The 18,878-nt window shown below is 52.5% G+C and overlaps 1 protein-coding gene across 9 annotated transcripts in view; it reads right to left on the reverse strand.

Annotated features, from left to right (window-relative positions):
• Nucleotides 1-18,878, reverse strand: part of LOC144951454 (sodium channel protein type 2 subunit alpha-like) — a 90,318-nt gene that overhangs the window by 46,171 nt on the left and 25,269 nt on the right. For all 9 annotated transcript variants that reach the window (XM_078881730.1, XM_078881729.1, XM_078881727.1 and 6 more), the window contains 10 exons: nucleotides 8,876-9,080; nucleotides 8,486-8,632; nucleotides 7,620-7,738; nucleotides 7,107-7,196; nucleotides 6,845-6,973; nucleotides 5,611-5,702; nucleotides 4,984-5,238; nucleotides 3,469-3,532; nucleotides 937-1,078; nucleotides 222-434 (listed from right to left, as the gene is read on the reverse strand). In XM_078881730.1, the coding sequence (XP_078737856.1) occupies nucleotides 222-434; nucleotides 937-1,078; nucleotides 3,469-3,532; nucleotides 4,984-5,238; nucleotides 5,611-5,702; nucleotides 6,845-6,973; nucleotides 7,107-7,196; nucleotides 7,620-7,738; nucleotides 8,486-8,632; nucleotides 8,876-8,974 (1,350 nt within the window). In that variant the 5' untranslated portion in view covers nucleotides 8,975-9,080. The remainder of the gene's footprint in view (nucleotides 1-221; nucleotides 435-936; nucleotides 1,079-3,468; nucleotides 3,533-4,983; nucleotides 5,239-5,610; nucleotides 5,703-6,844; nucleotides 6,974-7,106; nucleotides 7,197-7,619; nucleotides 7,739-8,485; nucleotides 8,633-8,875; nucleotides 9,081-18,878) is intronic.

Raw genomic sequence — 18,878 nt, forward strand, 5'->3', positions numbered from 1 at the left:
TCTCGACACCATCAACAGCACTGGTCATACGGGGGGAGAGGAAGAAAAAGAGGAGGAAGAAGCAGCAGCAGAGGAAGAAGTGAGTATGTATGACTGGTCATCGCAATCCTGACCGGGCCGTTTAACTTCCCCGTTGCACAAGCGCTGGCTCAGCGCTGGACAAAGCGGCGGAGTGCCCCCAACCCCCCCCCTTCCCCACCCGCCTTCCCCCCCCCCATCACCTGCTGCTGCTGCTCCTCCTGCTGCCGGTGGAGGTTCTCCAGCATCTGCTGGAAATCACGCTCCTTCTGCTCGGCCTCCTCCAGCGTCGCCTGGTTCTGCTCCTCGTAGGCCATGGCGACGACGGCGAGGATGAGGTTGATGAGGTAGAACGAGCCCAGGAAGATCACGAGCACGAAGAAGATCATGTAGGTCTTGCCCGCGGCGCGCAGCGTCTGCCGCGTGGCCAGCGGGGGGGGGGGGGGGACACACCGCTCGCGCTCGTCATCGTAACCACAGCAACAACATCTCCCTCTGTGAGTGTCAGAGCCACGTCCTTTCTCGCAGACTATGGGCAGTGTTAGTCTATGGGCTGTGTTAGTCTATGGGCTGTGTTAGTCTACGGGATGTGTTAGTCTATGGGCTGTGTTAGTCTATGGGCAATGTTAGTCTCTGGGCAATGTTAGTCTATGGGCAATGTTAGTTTAAACGATAACAACTGGCGCCTCCGGTTGAAATGCTCGCACGCCAGGTGGCGATTACGTCTCGTTGTAATGTATCGATCGGATGGTGGAGGGCCCCACGACAAATCTGGCCGGATCGTTGGGCATGGCGGCCGAACCCCGCGAATCGCCTCCGAAGTTTGCCTTAAGCGGTGAACATTTGTTCGAGTTGAACATCGACCGCATTGTGCCGCCCCCGATCCCGAGATGTTGCACGTGCTGCGCCGTAGCTCACCAGCATGTAGAGGTTCTCCCAGAAGTCCTGCGTCATGAGGCGGAAGAGCGACAGGAAGGCCCAGCTGAAGGTGTCGAAGCTCGTGTAGCCGTAGTTGGGGTTCCTCCCGGCCTTCATGCACGTGAAGGTTTCTGGGCACGTCCTGTGCGCACCGCACGCCCCCAGCGCCCCGTTATTCAACCGGTGCGACCTTTCCCCCGGTACGTTCGCTTTTTTTTGTCGGCGCGGTATCCCCTATCCAGCCCCACAGCTGTGAACGGAAGTTTTGAATATCGGTGGCTTGTTTGGTTTCGTAAAAAGCAAAGTTTAGTCTTGGAGGGCATCTATTTATCTTTATATAGATTTCTACGGCCCCCTATGCTGTGGCGCTTTACAACAATCGTAACATTGTACATGAGATGATAGTGGTTGAGATAAAGAGTAAGGTTGTTATTAAGAGTGTTGGTGTAGCTGTGGTGACAGTAAGGAGCATAGGTGGGACTGGTTAAGGAGGGGTAGGGGTAGTGATAAGGTAGTGATAGGGGTAGTGATAAGGGTAGTGATAAGGGTAGGGGTAGTGATAGGGGTAGTGATAGGGGTAGCGATAGGGGTAGTGATAAGGTAGTGATAGGGGTAGTGATAGGGGTAATGATAAGGATAGGGGTAGTGATAGGGGTGGTGGTAGGGGTAATGATAAGGGTAGGAATAGTGATAGGGGTAGCGATAGGGGTAGGGGTAGTGATAGGGGTAGTGATAAGGGTAGGGGTAGTGATAGGGGTGGTGGTAGTGATAGGGGTAGTGATAGCAGTAGGGGTACAGATAGGGGTAGTGGTAGGGGTAGTGATAGGGGTAGTGATAGGGGTAGTGATAAGGGTAGTGGTAGGGGTAGTGATAGGGGTAGGGGTAGTGATAAGGGTAGGGGTAATGATAGGGGTAGTGATAGGGGTAGTGATAGGGGTAGTGGTATACATAGTGGTAGGGGTAGTGATAGGGGTAGTGATAGGGGTAGAGTAGTGATAGGGGTAGGGGTAGTGGTAGTGATAGGGGTAGTGATAGGGGTAGTGGTATAAATCGAGGTAGTGGTAAGGGTAGTGATAAGGGTAGGGGTAGTGATAAGGGTAGTGATAGTGGTAGGGGTAGTGATAAGGGTAGGGGTAGTGATAGTGGTAGGGGTAGTGGTAGGGGTAGTGATAGGGGTAGTGTTAGGGGTAGTGATAGTGGTAGGGGTAGTGATAGGGGTAGGGTAGTGATAGGGGTAGTGATAGGGGTAGCGGTAGTGGTAGGGGTCATGATAGGGGTAGTGGTAGGGGTAGTGGTAGTGGTAGGGGTAGTGGTAGGGGTAGTGGTAGGGGTAGTGGTAGGGGTAGTGGTATACATAGTGGTAGGGGTAGTGGTAGGGGTAATGATTGTGGTAGGGGTAGGTTAGTGTTAGGGGTAGTGATATAAATAGGGGTAGCGATAGGGGTAGTGTTAGTGATAGGGGTAGTGATAGGGGTAGTGATAGGGGTAGTGTTAGCGATAGGGGTAGCGATAGGGGTAGTGTTAGTGATAGGGGTAGTGATAGGGGTAGTGATAGGGGTAGTGTTAGCGATAGGGGTAGCGATAGGGGTAGTGTTAGTGATAGGGGTAGTGATAGGGGTAGTGATAGGGGTAGTGGTAGGGGTAGTGGTAGTGGTAGGGGTAGTGGTAGGGGCAGAGATAGGGGTAGTGATAGGGGTAGTGATAGGGGTAGGGGTCGTGATAGTGGTAGGGGTAGTGATAGAGGTAGTGGTAGGGGTAGGGGTAGTGATAGGGGTAGTGATAGCGGTAGTGGTAGGGGTAGTGATAGGGGTAGTGATAGTGGTAGTGATAGTGGTAGGGGTAGTGGTAGTGATAGGGGTAGCGATAGGGGTCGTGATAGGGGTAGTGGTAGTGGTAGGGGTAGTGATATAAATAGTGGTAGGGGTAGTGATAGGGGTAGGGGTAGTGATATGGTTAGGGGTAGGGTAGTGATCGGGGTAGGGGTAGTGATAAGGGTAGGGGTAGTGGTAGGGGTAGTGATAGCGGTAGTGATAGGGGTAGTGGTATACATAGTGATAGCGGTAGTGGTAGGGTAGTGATAAGGGTAGGGTTAGTGATAGTGGTAGGGGTAGTGGTAGGGGTAGTGATAGTGGTAGGGGTAGTGGTAGTGGTAGGGGTAGTGGTAGTGGTAGGGGTAGTGGTAGGGGTAGTAGTAGTAGTAGTGGTAGGGGTCGTGATAGGCTCTCGAGCGTCTGTGTTTCCTCCTCCTGGCACCCCCGAGTTGTCCCCTCTCCGTCGCTCTCCGTGGACTCGCAACGCGTCACAAGTCCACGTTGATCACCTCGACCCCGCAGAAACCCCCCGTGGCCCCTGCTAACGCCGCCACCGCGGTGCCCTTATTTGAGCCCCGCTCCCCCCAAAACCGCCCCCCCTGCCCCCCCTGTCCACCACCAACAATAAACCATCGAATCGCGATGAGGGCCGGCCGCGGGGTCGAGGGTGTGCGGTTCGTGGCGAGAGCTTTTTGGCGAAGGGGGCACGGTGGTATCGTACCCCGCGTCGCTGCCGTTGCCGCACAGCAGGGCGTCGAGGGCTCCCTCCACGAAGTACTGGTTCACTGTGGACGGCGAACGACAAACAGCGACAGGCGTGGTGAGGCGGCGGCGGCCGCCACGAAAACAAAACCGCCGTTGATCCCGGTGACGCCCCTCGTCAGATCCACAGCTGGATGAAGATGTTTCCATAATCGTCGCCGTCATCGTCATACTACAACTACTGATCTCCCCACGACCTCTCCCCCTGCCACCCTCTCCTCCCCCCACCACCCCACCAGGTTTTATCCTAAACCCTGCGTCGTCACGAGATGGAGGATCCATTCAGATCTCACGCAGAACAGCACGACGCGGTGTTAGAGAGCGGCCTACGGAACCGGATATCACAGAGCTACCGCTGAGATCCCTTCTTTAAATTAACTCTGGTCCACACAGTCGAGGGTAGCACTGTCCCACTCGAGACGGAGATAGAGGCTCGTCGCATGACAGTCAAACCGATATTTTAATTCTCAGATCTGGAATTTTGTGAAATTAAGCACAGAACCAAATGTCACAGTCTCAGGTCGCACTCATTACACACAATCCTCATAGCAGCAGCTTTTGGCTAACCATCGAACAAAGACAGTCACCGCATCGCACGGTTTCGGACGCGCTTCTGCAGCTGTGTGGAACGCTTCCGATATTAGGAAGCCACCGGAGCAGTGCACATCTAGAGTGAAAACGAATTTCCTTAGAAATTCGTTTTGTGTTAAGTTTGTTGTCCTTCCTCCACACCTCCGATTAGCACGGTTGGTTACATACGGTGCAAAAGAAGTGTAACATTTATACATACAATATGTTCAGGGTTTGTTGTTTTCTTTGGCCAGGCAACCGGGCTGAGACCATCAATTTTCCACACTCGAGAGCCCAGTGGCGCATGCCAGCACTGTGGAGGCAGCAGCGAGGGTTGGTGGATGACCGCACAACCATTGTGCAACTCCCTTCTCGTGCGCATCGAGGAGGAGGTGCCCTACCTCTGGCACGCCAGTAGAAGGTGGTACAGCAAAGTGGAGTAATCACCATCTGTTTCCATCTGTACAGGGATCGAGCGTTTCCCCCTCGAGCAAGGCGTGGGTTTTATAAAAACCCTAAAGAAGAGCCCTATGACTCAGTGTGGCTCTCCTGGACAGATAGATAAATCAGCAAATTATGAATAAATATTATAATTCTAATAACCTCTATTTCATAAAGCACCTTGCATATAGAGCAGCGTTCTTTGTTACAAGGCCCCACGAGCCACCGGTGGCCTCTGGTGGCCTTTAGTACGGCTCCACGAGAACACCCCCCCCCCCCCATCATCATTGTGCTGCTGTCAAACCCCCAACGGTTTAAAATGTGTGGCCATCCCCCATACTGATGGTCTCTTATTAGCGAAAGTGCCCCCCCTCTGAAATTTAGTGAAGAAGGCCTGTCTATAGTAGGTGGCAGCCCCCCCCCCCCCCCCCCCACAGCCGGCAGGGGCGGCACACGTCCTCACTGTCATTGCTGATGTACTCGTCGAAGTTCGACCACACGGATAAGTTCTCGGCGTTGATGGAGCCGTTGCCGGACTCTGTCCCGTTGATGACGATCCCATAGGGCACGGGCCAGCGGATGCACTTGTGTCGCAGGTTGCCCATGAAGAGCTGCAGGCCGATCAGGGCGAACACGCTCAGGCAGAAGACGGTGAGGATCATTACGTCCGACAGCTTCTTCACCGACTGGATCAGCGCCCCCACGATGGTCTTGAGGCCTGCGAGGGGAGGGGGGGGGGAGTTGTGGTTTCATCGTTTGTGCCGATGAGATTTAGGGTGGACCATGAGCTTCATGGAAGATCAAACCCGGTAATGTTATGCGTTGGGTCTTTCACAAGGTGGTGTTTACGAGTTATTTTGAACTCCATTCAAGTTCTCCAAGCTTCATCAATGACACTGCAAAGGAATGCGCAGTGTGTCATTTTTCAATTGTGATTATACACACACACACAGCAGCCATCATGCCTCCCCTACTGACAGAGTAATGCCCCAGGTCACTCTTGCAGATGAGACTCTATCCTGGTCTCTTGTGTTCTCACCTAGTTAAACAACATAAAACTTGGATGCTTGAATCGTTATTCTCATCTTACCCGGGATGACGGAGATGGTCTTCAGCGCTCTCAGCACACGGAATGTCCTGAGTGCAGACACGTTCCCCAGGTCCACAAACTCCGTGACGTACCTGCACGGTCGCACGCAAACGTACAAACGATCGGTCCGCGCCCGAGAACGTATTTCAATCGCTTGTGACTACTTTGCCCACACCTGAGCGAGTAGTTGGCGTCCGGACATGACCAGCGTCTGGCCCCGCCGCCCCCTTTACACGTTAGCTCCAGCGACCATTCACACCCCCCCCCGCCCACATCAGGATTGTAACGACCAATCATTGTTATAGGCAATCAAGTGGAGAATTGAAGACAGCGTGACTGTGGCCGTGCAGCCCAAACTATGGTCAACAGAGTGAACCACTGGAGTCTGTGCTCCTTTAACGGAGTAAAAGCAAAACGACATGAACAAAGTCCCCTGAAGCCTCTCGGCATGGCCAGCACACCTCGACACTGGCGTCTAGCTCCTGAATGCATTGCTGACGTCATCGTGTGCAAGAACAGAATAATACAGTTGAACAAATGTCAATTTAACACGAAGAATATCGTGACCAATATCATTCATAACAACATTTTTTGGGTTAGATAGCGTTAATGTAAATTTTCGTCAACCCACCTCCACCCGACATTGCCAATTAATCGTGAGATTACTAATTAGGAGTATAGGTTACTAAAAAAAAGTGTATCTTGAATAAATGTGTCACGGGATGGAAGTACAGTATTCCCTCGTTATTCATGAACTTGCTATGCGCGAATTACATCGAAAGAGAGAAAGAAAATGATGAGATAAAGTGATGAGAAATAAAGTGATGAGAGATGAATTGATGAGAGATAAAGTGATGTATTATGATAATTTCCACGTATTTAATATAATATTTACATATTTATTTAAGGCAATTATTCATAACAAATAAATGTTTTTATCGGCCAACATCATCATCCGTGAAATTCCCTATTAACGAGGATCTCCGGAACATTAATCCTCGCGAACAATGAGGGAGCTCCAGGCCCAGTCACAAATTGCCACAGCGGATCGACGCTCCGGAGAGGATCGATACTCCGAATCGGTATCCGAGCCACTGCTCGCGAGCCACCGCTCGTGCAGCCAGTTCGCGGGGATGGCCCCCGCGGTCACACGCTGGCCCGGGCGTGGCAAACGCCCACGGTGTAGGCGTGGGCCCGGCTGAGTACAGACCGCCCGCACGGCCAGAGGACTCACGCCATGGAGATGACCATGAAGTCAAGCCAGTTCCAGGGGTCGCGCAGGAACGTGAACCCATCGATTGCGAATCCTCGCGCGAGGATCTTGACCATCGACTCGAAGGTGTAGATCCCCGTAAACGTGTACCTGTGAAGAAACCAGCGGCAGTGGCGCTCACCGTCTCGCGCTGGCGGTGGGTGCGGTGCCGTGTGGGCCGAGCGGCGAGTGCGGTGCCGTGTGGGCCGAGCGGCGGTGCCATGAGCGGCGGTGTGGTACGTACTCCACCTGCTTGGACCAGGCCGGCGGATCGCTCATCGTCATAAACACGCAGTTCGTCAGGATGGTGCACATGATGATCATGCTGAACAAGGTGCAATGACCGCCATTAAGGACCACCAAACACCAGTCCTGGTGCAAACACACGGCGCCGATCGCGGCTGAACCCGCCGGTTATTCATTACAGACGTGAGTTGGCAGCCAAGGAGTCAACATGCGGAGGAAGTGAGGCTAATCTAGTGACCCACTCACTCACTCACCCATACACCAACTCGACAAACTCTGACCTTTCCACCCGCACATGGACGGCGATGGTCAAACCACCATCGACTCATTCAATAAATCAGCCACATTTAAAAAAATAAAACTATCTAATTTGTACTGCTCCCCCATTAACTACACTCACGGATGCCTGCTCACCAACCCACTCGCTCGCTCGCCCACTCACTCCGCTTTCCCTCCTGCTTTCCCGGCCACTCACTCCACTCGTCCCGGTCCGCTGGCTCACAAAGGATATGAGTGGATTAGGATCTTGATGGCGATCCTCCGCAAGGTGCTGAAGGGGCTGAGCATGTAGAGCGCAGGCGTGGCGCTAAACCGGAAAATCGCCTTCCCGGAGTTGAGCACGATGAACGTCTGCACGGGGAGAGAAGGCGGGTGGGGGTGGGACAGGGTGAGAGCAGGGAGAGAGCCAAGGTGGGGGGGGGGAGGGATTCCTGCAAGCTAAAGGAGAAGCAGCATCGTTAAGCAAAGAGTCGTTCCCCTGCATCCTGGATGCGAAACGACCGTTCCGCCACGCGCGCGACGCCGCTCGTGATCGCCGTCGAGTCTAGCGGAGGGGAATACTTGCTTCAAATCCGCGGTAAGAAATAAATAGAATATCAACAGCCCCGCCCCTACCCCCCTCCCCCTCACTCGCGACCGCCGCCACCTCCAGAATTGGTTGGCGGTTGGCGTCGCGAACTTATCGGCTCTGCGGCAGCAGCAGCAGCAACAGACGGCAGCAGCGCGGGCGACCATTCGCCCCTTTCTCAGCGGCAGAGCCGCTACGGGGGCGGAGGAGTCGCTGCTACCACCGTCGCCGCGTGAATGGGGTGCGAGCGGGAAGTGTGAACGGGGAGCGCACGGGAAGCCAGCTAGCCAGCTAGCCGGACATCTAGTTAACCAGTCAAAGAGCTCAACCAATGAACCAGCCAGCCGCTCTGCTAACTGGTCAGCCATTCGGCTCACCAGTCAGCCAGCCTGCTAACCATTCAGCTATCCAGCCAACCAACTCATCAGCCAGCCATCCAGCCAGACATAGGCCCCATGGCAACAGCAGCAGCAGCAGCAGCTGGTGGAGTCAAACCTGACGGCTGTCCCTATGAGCGGACCGGGCCTCACCTTCTTGTTCAGGTAGAATGGATCCAGGTCCTCCAAGGGCGTGGCGATAAATTTGGAGGGGACGTCGCCGTAGATGAGGGGCAGGGACTTGCCCACCTCCAGATCGCTGTTGGGCTTGGGCCCATCATCGTCACGACGCGTGTCCTCCTGCGGGTAGAGGTGGTGGTGTGTTAGACGGGAGGTGGTATGTATATACCGTACATAGCCAACCACGCTAATCGAAGGTGTGGGGAAAGGTGGTGGTTGTGGTGCGTTCAAGGGAAGGTTGTGGTGATGGTGCGGTAGACTGGAGGTGGTGGTATTTGTGTAGCAGAGGGAGGGTGGTGGTGATGGTCTGTTAGGGGGTAGGTCGTGGTGGTGGTGGAGATGTGAGAGGGTGAGCACACTTGCCTTAGGAGCCTTCGCTTTCTCCTCGGTGATGCGCGCCTCCATCTCCACCAAGGTCTCCTTGGTGAGGAGGCGCAACGAGTCTGGCCCCGGTGCCGTCATTGTAGCTCAGTTGGTCGCGGCCTCCGTTGACGGCGCTGCTGTTTCCTCTGCCGCTGCTGCTGTAGGCACCACCGCTCGGCAGCTCCGGGCTCTGCATTAACCCACTCTGCACCAGACGCAACGCCGAGAGAGAGAGAGAGACAGAGAGACACGGTGGCACATTTATAAGAACAATATTTTTTATTCCGCTTGTTGAGCCAGGAAAGCCTCACTGAATCTCAAGACCTGTGTAACACACTGCCGCCTGTTTACTGCCCCCCCCCTGCCTTATCAATCCACTGCTGGATGAATATGTTTTCATCATCAGCATTATCATCATAAAGGATGTGTCATCGTTATCATAATACCACTGTTGCTACCGCTGATTAAGTGAAATATGGGTTTTTTCTCCTGCTTTGCACTCAAGGTCCAAACATCAGAATCAGAATATTTATTTATACTGCAAGCAGAATCTGATAAGCTATACAGCTATTTTTCACAGATGTCCAGCAGAGGCAGGTCAGAAAGTTACAACAACAATACAAAAAACACGAGAGGATTGCAAAGTATAGGAAAGGTAAGCAAAACAAAAAACAAATACTATTTTAATTTTACCAGGTAAAGCCCACCGACATATTAGCTTCTTTTCCCTAAGCAACCTGGCGACAATTGATGCGTTGAACTTCTGAGAGGCGTGAGTGTTACCACTTGCGCTGTCACTCAAAGGAAGGAGGAAAAAGCAGTCGCGTTTATTGGGCGTGCTGCTTAAATGCTGCCCCAGTACCTTCAATCGCATTTCATCGCCATCATTCCAATGCCCAGCTGTGGCTTCTCTATGTTAGCCCAGTGGACCCCCTTCTCCTATCGTATGGCGGTTGATGTAGATGCAGGGCAACAACTACAATTTAAAGTGTCGGTGGTTCAACCAGATAACCACGTCAGGAGCCAGCGGAGTGTTTCAGGGGAGCCCCCGATGACAGCTGTCCCTGCGTGGCCGCAAGGCGAGAGAGCGCCCGGCGTACCAGCGCCCTAAATCATTGCCCGCCGCCTTTGTCGTCGTTTCTCCAACGCCGATGATAACGCAGCCGCGTAAGGTGTCCCTTCGTCTCCAACTCGGGCGAGGCCCAGATTACTCGACGTGACCACGCGGCCGGGTACAGAACCCCGCTTGACGTTTCTTAAAGGTCGATGATGTTCCCCCGACCCAGCAACACGGGCACCCCCCTGACTGATGAGGCAAATTTCGAGGCCTCCATCCATGCAGCAGTGGATTTGACAATTGCAATGGGAAGTACACAAGTGATGCAACACGCGCGTGCACTCACAGCTGTTTTACTTGAAACGCGTTGCGAGCGCAGCGCTCGCATTCCTACTGCGCAAACTGTAATGTGATTTGCGTGTGCGCTGTCCAAGTAATTAAATTCCGTTAAAGACTGGGGGCGTTCGTGATACGTTCGGATTAATAGGCAGATGAACGGTCACGCGATATCCTTAAGTGAGTGCCAGAGAAAAACAACGCTTTTCGAACAACGTGCAACGGTCACTTGTTGTAGTGAAAAAAATGATCGGCTTTACCCTTCTCCGTCAAGAATATGGGCATTAACATGTTGATGCCTTGTGACAAAACGCGTATGAATGTACGTTAAACATCTTTTGCACCGTACGTAGCCAATCATGCTAATCAGGTCTATTTTGTGTTTGAGCATCTTAACGCCTCCCGTTTTCTCACCGGAAAGGGCAAAGCCTCCTCTTTTTATTCACCATCTTGACATCGTCAAACAAGGGTCCCGTGTATTTGTTGGCGCTTCGCCGTACGGCGAGGGCCCCGCGGTGACAACGGACGACCCCCGGCCTCGCGGAGAGAACTGCCAGTGTCTGAATGGCGGCGACGCCGTCTGCTGACCTCAGCACCGCGGACAGCGCACGCGGCCATTAAGCCACACGCCCGCTGGGCGGTGCCGCGGCGGTTTTACTGCAACGCAGGCCCACGCCGCAGCTCCTGCTCCGCGGGCTCCGGGGGGAGAGCCGTCGAGCCAGCCACCGACCCACCCAGCCAGTCGCCCAGCTAACTACACAGCTAACTAGCTAACTAGCCAGCCTGCCAGCTAACTACACAGCTAACTAGCCAGATAACTAGCCAGCCACCCAGCTAACTAGCCAGCCACCCAGCAACTAGCTCGCCAACCATCCACCCAACTAACTAGTCAGCCAGTTAACTATCTCGCCTGCCAGCCAGCCACCCAGTTAACTAGCTAGTAAGCCAGCCATGCAACTAGATAGTTAAACTGGCCAACAAACGAACCAGCCAGCCACCTAGGCGGCAAGAGAGTGAGCCCCAGCCAGCCAACTCGCTTGCCAACGGGCTAACCAACTCATCCATCCGTGAGTCATCGGTGGAAGTTCCACTTTCCTATGGCAGGGGCAAGTCTATTCATAGACAACCACTGTGGACATGCCCCGAAGTGTTATCCTTTGTTTGACCCCCACAGGGATGAAAGACCGAGTGGAACAAAGACCCCCTGTATATCCATAACAGACAGTCGAGGCAAGTGCTGTTAGCAAGCACCACCTATAGAGGCGACGGCACATGAAGGCGAGTGGCAAGCATCACGCCTGGCCGCCTTTGTATCCCTAGTGATGATGCTTACACAATGCACTGCATTGTGCTGTTCCAGACGCGCTTCAGATATTAGGAACCCACTGGAGCTATTCTCTTCCTTCAGATATTAGGAACCCACTGGAGCTATTCACTTCGAAATCCAGATTGAAAACAAATTTCTTTAGAACGGCGTTTTGTGTTTAGTTTGTTGTCCTTCCCCCGCTCCTCCGATGAGCACGGTTGGCTAAGTACGGTGCGAAAGAAGTTCAACACACATACACTCCAGGTACTCATTTAAGACCGGGAAGTCAATCTAGGGTCGCTGGGTTCGTGGCGCTTGTGCCTCGTGTACACAAAATTATATCTAATCTTCTTGTCAGCAACAACAGCAGCTGCCGATCTGGAACATTCACTTATTGTGGCCAGTAGCCTTGGCTATGCCTCATCCAGAGTGGCCGTGCTCAGTGAGGGTCGTGTGGGGACACGGAGTGAGGAGAGGAGACTTGTCCCAAATGAATAATTAAAATAATTTATCGTTTACGACATTTCTTTAAAATGTAATAAATGAGGCGGAAACGCGGCTGGGAAGAGAAGACGAATGTGGCAGTGAGGGAAATATTCATCTAAGCAGAGGAGGCCGATGAGATGAGAAACTTTCTACACAGATCTGGGGAGACCGAGAGAGAGAGGACAGCATCCCGTGTGGCCTGTGTACCGAATGCTGCTCAAGACCTTCCTGCCAGCGACACTTGACAAGGCCCTCAAAGTGCACCTAGCCTGGCACAAGCGTAGCGGCGACGTCACCGCAGTGGTTCTTGTTGTTGACAAAATGGGGAGCGGTAGTGCAGATTCCTGCTCACCAACATCGGTGACGATTACCTGATCCGGTGGTGCCGGGCCTCCCCTGGGTCGACTCAGCCTTACAATGAGTACCTGGTGTGTAAGCATCAGCACTGGGGAGACAAAGGCGGCCTGCGGGCCCTCACGGGTGCTCATGCTAACAGCACTTGCAAATCCCGGCCTCTGCCTTGTCTCTGTGTAGCGTGAGGAACTTTAACAAAGTCCGAAGCCTTTCAAATGGGTTCCACTTGGTCGTGGGACCGGAATTACCAGCGTGGTGAAGTATGGTCAAACAACCCAACCCCCCAGTCCGACACGGCGTAGGGGGCCTTCATCCAGCAGTGGATCAACAAAGAGCTGTTACTTATTTTGAAATAATTAATTGTACCTCAGTAACTTCCTCCACATTCTCCACATTGAAAGCGTCTGTACCGCCACAGTACAATGGTCATGTGCCCATGTCTCTACATCGTGTACAAAGGTCCCCCGTGTAGTCTGTGACAGACTGTGGGGGCAAGTGCTGCGAGCGAGTAGCAGCACCTATGACGGCCGGCACTGTGGCACACGAGGGGGTGGGGGTTGCCAGCACCACGCCCGGCCGCCTTTGTCTCCGCAGTGGCGATGTTTACACACCGCACCAGGTAGTCACTTGAGGCTGAGTCGACCTAGGGGAGGTCCAGGACCGCTTCAGAGAATCGTCACTGGCGGTGTTGGCCGTGAGCTGGAATCGAGCGCTAACCACGACTACACTACCGCTCCCCATGATGTCTCTGTCCCAGTAGACTCACAGACATTGTTTGGTGATGCGACAAGCACACACACTCGTCAATGACAACACTGGCCTTTTAAATTAAATACATGATAGGCGACGTTTCTGGTAATGCCCCTATGTGATATGGAGAATTTCCTGTAATCTCGCTATATATACTGCATTCAGTGTATTTCGTTGGCAGAGTTTTTTGACAAACATGTTGAGTTTTTATACTGACAACCCCTTATCAGACCAATTCAAATCTTATTTGTCACCTCGTGCCCTTACACATTTCAACGTTCATCCTACAAAGCCCCACCACAAGGGAGAAACACAAACAAACACACAAATAGACACACATTTTTCCCGTATTGAAACGGCTGTCCGCCGCATGGACGTGAAAACAAAATCCATATTCCCTGTACAAGAATACGGAGCCACCAGTACGGGTTGGCAGCTATGGTCATCGCTTATCTGGGCTACGTTTTGTTGTATAATTAATTGCCCCATTTACGCAGGCAACCCTCACCGAGTCCCCGGGTCACGATCTCTCTCGAGGAGGAGCAGGAGGAGGCTGCCTGCCCGTGGCCGGGCACGAGTCGCCCACAAGGAGGACCCACGAATCAACAGATAAACAAATAACAAGGTGCTCAGAAATTGCGTGTGTTTTAATGTGTCCGTTAAAAATTACCTGCGGTCTCCCACAATGGACCAAGCCCGATGATTATTAACGCGTCTGGACATCGTAGAGCGACGGGCCCGGCATGAAAGCAAGACGCATTGGCAACTTGTGACGACTGTACCCTTCACGTTGTTGTTTCTACTTCACACTGTCACTGTAAGGCTCTCCTCCTCTAACCCCCAATGCACGGTGCCACTCAAATAAAGATAGTTATAGCTGACACACAGGTTGTTTACGGGGTTAAAACCAATCCTAGCTATGTCAGTGAACGCGAGTGGGGAGAAAGGACGTTGCCTAGCCCCCCCCAAGCTGGAGTAGGTCGCCAGCCCCTGGCTGCACCTCACAGCCCCGCAAGGCTTCAACGCCCCCCCACAAGCCCCCCCCCCCTTTTGCGAGTGATTTAGTGGGAGGCATGCATGCCAGTAGGCAGAGAACCCGGAGGGAGCCCGTGGCGAACAGGAGGAGAAGCGACAAACTCCGACACGGGGGGGCACCCGGGTCGGGATTCGAACCCAGACCCCCTTCTCGCTGCGAGGCACAGACGGCGTTACGCCACTGCGCCACCCCGCCGCCAAGATGCTCGACGCTGCACGTCCACAGCAGTGGCATATCCCTACAGAGAAGAGGCACGTATAGGAGGAGGAAACGTCTTGATCCTGTATTTGTATGGACTGTATGTTGAACTTCTTTTGCGCCGTACGTGGCCAACCGTGCGAATCGGCGGTGCGGAATATGGGCAGGGAGTTGACAGCAAGGATGACGCGGGGTGGGGGGGTGGAAATTCCAGAGCGTGGGGGCAGCAGAGGACAATGAGCGACCTCCCAGTTACTCTTAACGCACGATAGCTGAATCAGCATTAACGACATCGCTATAAATCACATGGGGCAGGCAGTGCACACTGCAATACAGTTTGAATGTAAATCCACGCTGTGCAGAGAGACAGGGGGCATTTATTTTATAGAGAGTCATTGGCAGAGGGGAGAAAAGTAAGGTCTTGAGTCTGGACTTGAACAGGGGAGCAGGGAGTCGGCAGCATGGACTGCTGGGGTTGAATCGTTTCATCTCGAATGGACGCAGAGGTAAGAAGCTATCGACGCGAAAGAAGAGGACCACCTTGAGTCGAGTCAGGGGTGGTGTGGACGACCAGGAGAAGGGAGGTTCAGACCCTGGGAGAAACTCAGGAGGATTAACGACGACTCACTAAGACACCGAGAAAAGAGGGTCTTCTCCGTATGGCTGGTGATGTTGATGTCGAGCAGCAGCTGTAATTTAGCATCGAGGTGCTTGACGAGCCAGATGATTGCACAGTCAGCAGTGGCAGTGTGGTCCTCCGTGTTTGTGACTCGGGCACTGAGTCTGCGTTACGCGTCCCGTGGTTCTCTTCTGGGTGTTGACCACCGTCTCTGCATACTGACCCGGGAGTTCTTAATTTCCCGTTTGTGCATCGTCACCAAGCATCCACATCTGCTGCTGCTGCTATGGTTTGTGCAGAGTAAGCTGTTTAGGGTTGTGCCCATGAGCTTCGTGGAATACTTGAGGGCCAGGAGATCTGCGTCGGGTATTTTACGAGCTGTTTGAGAGAGACGATAGTGGATGAGACACGTGGAGCGAGAGAGAGTTATTGGTGAAGGAGAGGGACCGCCTTGCACCAGATTCAGTCGTGAGGACACGAAGGGGAAGTATATCCTAGACCCTAAGAGCAGCAGCGGAGGAAGTAATGGCCTCCAATTGAGAGAGTTGTGACAGGGGGATGGAGTGAGGGAGTGAACACACGACGGAGGGGAACCGGGAGGGGGCTAGAGGCAGCAATGTCAGACAACGAGAGGGATTTCCAGACAGTGAGCACAGCAGAGGAGAAGTCGGCGCTCTCCCACTGCGCCATCGAACAGGGAGATGGAGGTACCGGTGTCAGACAACAGTAAACCCAGTAACATCTCTGGGACCTTTTAGCCAGTATAAAAGTATGACAAATAACAATAGGTTTTACCCTTTCTGGCCATAAAACAAGTGGTGTTAAGATATTCAAACACCAAATAGACACCTTTTGCAAGGAATCAAGTCTGCATTAACCACACGTACAAACATGCTCTGATAAATATATCCATTGTCTTTGAAACAAACCCCGTAAACATGCTGCAACGTTGGGCCCACGTTGGCATATATTTGGAACCGTTGGCACAACGTTGGCCCTACAACGTCCCATGTTGTACTGGGAAGAGGGATGTCCAGACCCCTGGAACAGCAAAGGAGAAGGAGCGACCTCCCATTGGAACAGAGAGGGTGAGTGGAGAAGGCTTTATGGAGAGAGCCACGGGCAAAGGCAGTGTAGACAATGAGGGCACGGATTGTGGATGAGCAGAGCAGAGGGGGGAAAGAAATAATATCCCGTGAGAGGGATGGGACAGTGGGCACGGTATGATGATGACGACGACGAAGAGAGGTAGTGGGTCATTGGCGGAGAACTAGAACACGGGGGATGTTGGACAACATCAGTATATTTATTTATACTGGAGGAATCCGATGAGCTATAAAACTAGTTTTCACAGATGTCCAGTCGGGACGGATCAAAACGTTACAACAACAAACAGTACAAACCACGACAGGAGTGTAAATAACTACACAGTACATGAGAGGTAGACAAAGGGGGGGACGGGTCCCAAACGATAGGAACATCAGAGGAGAAGGAACGACCTCCTACTGAGCGTCAACACTGTCAACTGGAGGTGGGAACAGGAGGCCCTGGATGGCGGAAATAGAATCCACGGGGAATGGGGGGGAGGGGATTGGGGATGAGACGGGAGAGTCAGGCAGGGGTGAGTCCAAGGTGGAGCTTGATTTTGTAATGAGTCTGTACACATGTGCTATGCAGAAGGGCCATTGCCCGAACCGTTGCCTGTTATATATGTATACATGTGTATCATGCATACGTGATACACATACATGTGACACACATGCATACGTGTGATATACAGCGTCACAACACACAGCGTCACACACAGCGTCATCACCATCACCCTTAATTCCAGATCTTCCACCATGAAGCTCTCACCTCTGAGAGGGAGCACAATCCACCTCCTCCAACTCGTCTGGCTCGTTCCCATGAAACCTCTCTCACGCGTGTACATGCTAACACACGTGTACATGCTAACACACGTGTACATGCTAACACACGTGTGTATGCTATCACACACAAAGACAAAGATCACCCATTTAGCCTGAATAGACTGTTGGGGCAAGTGCTGTTAGCGAGCACCTACAAATGCCAGGACGGCACACGAGGGGATGGGTGGTCAGCACCACGCATGGCAGCCTATCACATACACACACATCCTCTAACACAATAGGTATACCCTATAATACACACACACAGGTAGACACTGTAAGACGCGGATACCATATTTAACACACGCTGGGATACCATATTTAACGCACACAGGCAATTGCCATAACACACACACACACTGACATGCATATTTTATAACGCTGAAAAGCAACACATTTTAACTCATCACGCCAAACCCACAGACTCACTCTCAGGCCTGTAAAATGGAGTAACGTTCAACAACATCGTGTAGAATAACGGTCGTACGCTACCTCAGCAGAATTCGCATGAGTAAATAAACTGTCCCCCTCCCCCATGCATTTAACGGAAAATTATTGCCCATCATCTTCTTCAGCCATTGTCTATCCACTGCTGTATGAAGAGAACTCCCTACGCCATTGCAATCTCGTAGGTCGGTGCTGCCGCCCACGCGACCCCCATCCATCCGTCCACCTCAACTCGTCCGCTGCATCTCAGCGGCGAGGGCCCTCTGGCGAACGCGTTCGCTCCTTTGACTGCCACTCCGCCACCAGTCTCGGCCATCAACTACATCCCCTTCTCGTCTTGCCACGACGCGTTCGTACTGCCCAAGCACATTTTACTGTATTGTCATTGTGATGTCCGATCCGTGCGTGTTCAGTAAGAGTGGGCAATCCAGCTGCCGTGTGCTTGACAGACCACCCACCTTGCTGGTGAGACTCAAGGCAAGTCGAACCCGATTTGGAGTTTGCCTCCTTTAATAGATGCTGCTGGAACACATGGAGCTGGAAGGCCAATACATAGGCTAATACCTAAAACGTCGTTATATTTTATTTCTTGAAGGACGTGACAAACTCATGTACACCCCCACGCCAGTGCCGATCGCGGGGTATTGTTTGACCGTACCTCGCCACGATCCGCCACAGTGCGGCTTAGTAGTTCAGATATCGCTCGCCAACTGGTGTTAGCCGTGGCCGAGAATCGAACTCAGGTCGCCGGCTCCGTGCACTCTGCGTGTGAAGTGTCTGGCGCGGGACTCGGAGAGCAGTAGCAGCAGTGATGTTGGAACTCGAGGCTGTGCGTGAAACCAATCAGCCTCTTGTGTTGTAATTAATGGGGCCCACCATCTCAAATATTGGCTTACTTATGTTCCCTGTGACTGCAGCTAATCACCTAACGCGTCCACCATGCCTCTCGCTATACAGCTGGTGCCTATACTTACTACTCTGGTATACCCAGCGAAAACGTATATTCAGTGAGAAATTACGCTCTGAACATCAGCACGGACTAGTCTAAATGTGTACAGAATTTGAGCTCTCTAGCCCTTCTAGAACATTATTGTAATGTTTCCCAGTCACTCTGGATGGTCAGTGTGTGATGTATCATGTACTAATGGGTTACATTGCCTTCTATATTTAACAATATACTGACCGTGCAGTGCAAACTCTGTCAAAATACGCTATGTAAGACAATACCTAAGCATAGCACGAAGAGGTATCACAAGGCCAATACGTGGACTGAGCATACTGAAGCCCACGCTCATTCATAGAACCATTCACAGACATCCAGAGCCCTGAACACACACACCTTCAATTAACTTTGAGCGCACGCACACCTCTATAGAACACTTACAAACACACCTCGATAGAACCATGAACACACACCTTCATATAACCCTGAAGGCACACCGATATCGAACCCTTACACACGTGCACACCTTTATAGAACCTTGCACGCACCGGCATAAAACCC

This window comes from Lampetra fluviatilis, chromosome 62, assembly GCF_964198595.1.
Source record: "Lampetra fluviatilis chromosome 62, kcLamFluv1.1, whole genome shotgun sequence".
In the NCBI taxonomy this organism is placed as follows: domain Eukaryota; kingdom Metazoa; phylum Chordata; class Hyperoartia; order Petromyzontiformes; family Petromyzontidae; genus Lampetra; species Lampetra fluviatilis.